Source organism: Cebus imitator, unplaced genomic scaffold (assembly GCF_001604975.1).
Source record: "Cebus imitator isolate Cc_AM_T3 unplaced genomic scaffold, Cebus_imitator-1.0 Scaffold1, whole genome shotgun sequence".
In the NCBI taxonomy this organism is placed as follows: Eukaryota; Metazoa; Chordata; class Mammalia; order Primates; family Cebidae; genus Cebus; species Cebus imitator.
The window spans coordinates 2,484,478-2,489,752 of NW_016107316.1; the positions used below are offsets into that span (position 1 = coordinate 2,484,478).

At 40.0% G+C, this 5,275-nt stretch overlaps 1 protein-coding gene across 3 annotated transcripts in view; it reads right to left on the minus strand.

The window, feature by feature from the left end:
- The window catches only part of NOL10 (nucleolar protein 10), a 116,786-nt gene that overhangs the window by 102,059 nt on the left and 9,452 nt on the right, over nt 1-5,275 (minus strand). The window contains exons 5-6 of one of the 3 annotated variants that reach the window (XM_017525570.2): nt 4,241-4,339; nt 784-861 (exon numbers count right to left, since the gene is read on the minus strand). In XM_017525570.2, coding sequence (XP_017381059.1) covers nt 784-861; nt 4,241-4,339 — 177 coding nt within the window. Of the gene's footprint in view, nt 1-783; nt 862-4,240; nt 4,364-5,275 lie in introns of those variants that run through there. The other 2 variants (XM_017525555.2, XM_017525580.2) reach the window with 2 other exon arrangements.

Below are 5,275 nucleotides of genomic sequence, written 5' to 3' on the forward strand. Positions count from 1 at the left end.
CAACCTCCGCCTCCTAGGTTCAGGCAATTCTCCTGCCTCAGCCTCCTGAGTAGCTGGGATTACAGGCACGCGCCACCATGCCCAGCTAATTTTTTGTATTTTTAGTGGAGACGGGGTTTCACCATGTTGACCAGGTTGGTCTCGATCTCTTGACCTCGTGATCCACCCGCCTCGGCCTCCCAAAGTGCTGGGATTACAGGCTTGAGCCACTGCGCCCGGCCCATATGAGCCCTTTAAAAGCAGAGTTTTCTCTGGCTGGCAGCAGAAGAGACAGAGAGATCCAAAACACAGGCTGGGTGCAGTGGCTCATGCCTGGAATCCAAGCACTTTGGGAGGCCAAGGCAAAACGATGGCTGAGGCCAGGAGTTTGAGACCAGCCTGAGCAACACGGCTAGACTCCATCTCTACAAAATTATAAAATTAGTGGGGCATGGTGGCTCGCATCTGTAGTAGCTTTCCATGAAAGCCAAGAAAAAGCTGATAGTCAATTCTAAAAGAACTGCAAACTAACACGTGGAAGCATCTTCTTGCCCAGCACCTCCAGGGCGGAGCTCCATCTGGTCAATACCCAGACCCCGGCTCTTAGCACAAAACCTGCACAGACTTCAGATCTACACAAACTGCAAGCTACTGAATGGATGTTCTAAGCCATCAGCATTGTAATACAGTAATTTGTTATATAACAATAGAAAACTAATTATAAACCATTCCTATTTTAAAACCAGAAGAGCAGACAAACATAAAAAGCCATTTTCATGAATTTAAATTTAGCTTCTTACTCACCTTCTGAATCTAAACACCTTTCAAACTTCAAGGATAATTGATAGGTGTCATAACATCGAACCCGAGGTTTATATGTTCCTACAAAAAATTAATGTGATATAAAACCTAAAGACATACTTTTCATAGTCAACATCCACAGATACAATGAGCGTATTTCTTGTTCAGCGACAGGCAGGATTAAATGCAACCAAATCATAAGAAAGGAATTTAAAAGCAGCTCCTCTCAAACACCTCGAGGAAAAAATGAGCAAAAGCTATTAACCAAGTCATAGAAAACAAAACACAAATAACTAATAAACTTCACAAGCAACCTAACAAAATAGATTAAAACAATAAAACAGTTTCCTCCACCATAATGGCAAAGATAAAAAAGATGGTTAATACCTGCGTTGGTGAAAGTATAAAATATTTCCATATACTGTTGTTGATTACTACAAAACTGATACAACTTTTTTGAAGGACAATCCCTAAAATACATGATGTTTCTATACTTTCAATCTATAGGTCAACTTATACAAATTGAACTCACAGAAAAATATCCACGAGCCTGCCAAAGACGTTCACTGCAGCATTATTTATAAATGGTCAGCAAATAAAAGTCCACTAACAGGAAAATGGTTAAATAAATGACAGTAAATCCACACAAAGGACTATTACATGGCCCATAAAGTGGATGAGGCAGACCTGTAAGCACTGACATGGAAAGCTGCCAAAGCGTACTATAAAGTAAAAGTACAGACAGGGCACAGGCCCATAGAATATAATATGATCTTAATTTTCTATAACTGATACAACTCTGTACAATGCAATGGTAACTTTGGCACTTTGTCTTTTTTTTTTTTTTTTTTTGAGACAGAGGCTTGCTCTGTCATCCAGGCTAGAGCGGAGTGGTATGATCTCGGCTCACTGCAACCTCTGCCTCCTGGGTTCAAGCGATTCTCCTGCCTCACCCTCTGAAGTAGCTGGGATTACAGGTGCACACCACCACGCCTCAGTAATTTTTGTATTTTTAGTAGAGACAAGGTTTCACCATGTTGGTCACGCTGGTCTTAAAACTCCTGACCTCAGGTGATCGACCCACCATGGCCTCCCAAAGTGCTGGGATTACAGGCATGAGCCACCACACCAGACCCACGTATTACTTATGAAATATTTTTTAAGATAAAATAAAACCAAGGAGTTCTAAATAAGAAAAGCCATTAGGCTGGGTGCAGTGGCTCATGCCTGTAATCCCAGCACTTTGGGAGGCCAAGGCAGGCAGATCACTTGAGGCAAGGAGTTCGAGACCAGCCTGGCCCACATGGTGAAACCCTGTCTCTACTAAAAAAAATACAGAAATTAGCTGGGTATGGTGGTGTGCACCTGTAGTTCCTGCTATTCAGGAGATTGACTCGAGAATCGCTTGAGCCCGGGAAGTGGAGGTTGCAGTCAGCCAAAATCATGCCACTGCACTCCACACTGGGTGACAGACTGAGACTCCGTTTCAAAAAGAAAAAAGCCATTAATTTTGGATGGGAATAGAGGATGATTTCATAAAAGAAAGTATCATTTAACAAATCAGTATTCTAGCTTTCTTAAGTACTAGATCTGGGAGCCTAGACAAGTCACTTATTATCTCTGGATCTCTAATATGAAGAAAATGAATTAAATCTTTAAGTTTCTTCTAGTCTCCAATAAGGATGTCCATATAGCTTAGATTTCCTCAATTCTTTTTACCAGTTTTTGAACATAAAACTGAAGGCAAAGAGATGTAGACAGTGTTAGTTAGTACGGACATAATCATTAACACAAAGCAAAAGAGACTGGCCTGTATATGTATAAAAGGTGTTACCAAAATGCAAGTGGTTGGAAAAGGAATACTGTTACCACTACATCAGTGAAAAATGTTTGGACAGAATATAGGACATATGCACCAAAATCACAACCACTAAATGTTGACATACTGTTTAACATTCCAACATATTAAAAGTTCTCTAAACTGGCCAGGTACAGTGCCTCACGCCTGTAATCCTAGAACTTTGGGAGGCCAAGGCAGGTGGATTGCCTGAGCTCAGGAGTTGGAGACCAACTTGGGCAAGATGGTGAAATCCCGTCTCTACTAAAATACAAAAAATTAGTCAGGCGTGGTGGCGTGTGCCTACTGTAGTCCCAGCTACTCGAGAGGCTGAGGCAGGAGAATTGCTTGAACCCAGGAGGCAGAGGCTGCAGTGAGCCGAGCGCGCTACTGTACTTTGGCCTTGGCCACAGAGCAAGACTCCGTCTCCAAATAAAAAATTTCTCTAAATTCCAGGATTTTTTGATAATGATAAATACTGTTAATGTAAAATGTTACGGACATTTTTAAAAATTGGTATATGACACAAAAAATCACGTTATAAGTGACCTTTCCTAAAACTCTCATTCATTGTTAGTGGGAATGAAAATGATATGATCACTTTGGGAAAAGACTTGGAAGTTTCCCATAACGCTACACCTATACCTACCCCAGGACCCAAAAATTCCACTCCTAGGTATTACCAAAGACATGAAAGTGTATATCCACAAAACAGACTTCTGTGAGATTGTTCATAGCCCTTTACTAGTAATAGCCAAAAAAATGAAGGAAAATAGCCCAGGTGTTCATCACATGGAGAATGGCTAAATAAACTGGTTTAGTCATATAACGAAATACTATTTGGTAATTTTTTAAAAAGCTATCGACACATATAACAACACGTATGAATCTCGGCCAGGCGCGGTGGCTCACGCCTGTAATCCTAGCACTTTGGGAGGCCACGAGGTGGGTGGATCACCTGAAGCCAGGAGTTCAAGACCAGCCTGGCCATCGTGGTGAANAAAAAAAAAAAAAAAACATGTATGAATCTCAAATACATGAAATAAGTCTTACAGAGAAAGAATATACAGTGTATAACTACAGGCTAAACTTCTGTGTACTGAAAAAAATCAGCAATGGTGGTCTGTGCATAGGTGGGAGCAATTTTCTGCAGGAAAAAAATGTTTTGAGAGAGCTTTGGGTTACACAGGTGTGTGGATTTGTCAAAATTAATCAAATGGTAAACTTAGGATCTATGCATTTCACCAATATACATTTTTTTTTTACTTTGTAAAAAGCTACAAATAAATATTGATAAATGTTGAACTCCAGCTAACGATATATATGCTGAGGTGTTTTGGGGTGAAATATACTGGTATCTGCAACTTACACTGAAACACAGCAAAGAAACGAGATGGACTGATGTATGAACAAAGAGGCAGATGCATGGGATAAGTCAAATACTGCAGAGTAAACTATTTATTGCAGAATTTAGGTAGTAAATGGGTGTTTATAATTTTTTCAATATTACTGTTTGAAATTTTTTATAATAAAATATTAGGGTAAAAAAAAAAACAAAATCTTTCCTATCACAGCATTTCCTGGTAAAGAGTACATGGAAATCATAACCAAAAAGACACTTACCAGTTGCTAAAATGTACTGTCCATCTTTTGACACCTTAATAGTGGTACATACGGTAGGCATTTCAAAATCCTGAATAAGTTCAATTCTTCTACGGACATCTAAAAAGAGAAAAAAAACAACTAGTTTAACTAACATGTGCTTATTGTTTGTCATAAGAAGACAATGTGTGCCAAGCAGTCAGCACAACTATAAACAGGTAAAATTCATCCCAAATGCTTCCTGGCCTTGGGAAAGGACACTAGCACAAGCCCAACCATTAAACAGCAAAGGTTTTTTTCTTAGCTCATACATTGTTTTTCTAAGCTAAGTATTTCATTTGTACTTTTCAAAAAGAAAAAGTAACATCATTAATTGAAAAAAAAGTTTCCACAACAGTGTATCAAACATCCAGTGTTAAATATACATATAAAGTGGGAAAAGCATAAACATTAAGCCACTTTTTTTCAGTGGCACGATTATGGCTCACTGCAGCCTCAACCTCCCAGGCTTAAGCAATCCTCACACCTCAGCTCCCAGATAGGTAGGACTACAGGCACATGCCACCACACACAGATATTTTTATACTTTTTGTAGAGATGGGGTTCCGCCACATTGCCCAGGCTGGTCTCAAACTTCTGGGCTCAAGCAATCCTCGCACTTCAGCCCCCCAAAGTTCTGGGATTACAGGAGTGAGCCACTGAACCAGGCCCCTAAACCCCTATTACAACTCAATCATGGCAAAGACATGAAACAGTAACAAGCTAACTTATTAGTTAATAAGGTAAAATCAAATCCCATACCCACCAGGAACATACCAACCACAAGAAAAGGTTTCTTAAGAAGGAGATGGGCTGGGTGCGTGGCTCATGCCTGTAATCCCAAAACTTTGGGAGGCCAATGTTGGAGGATTGCTCAAGCCCAGGAGTTAGAGACCAGCCTGGTCAACACAGCGAGACCCCATGTCAAAGGGAAAAAGAAAAAAAACAAGAGCATTCATTTTCCACTATAAGTTACCGCATTCTTTTTTTTTTTTTTTGGGACGGAGTTTCGCTCTC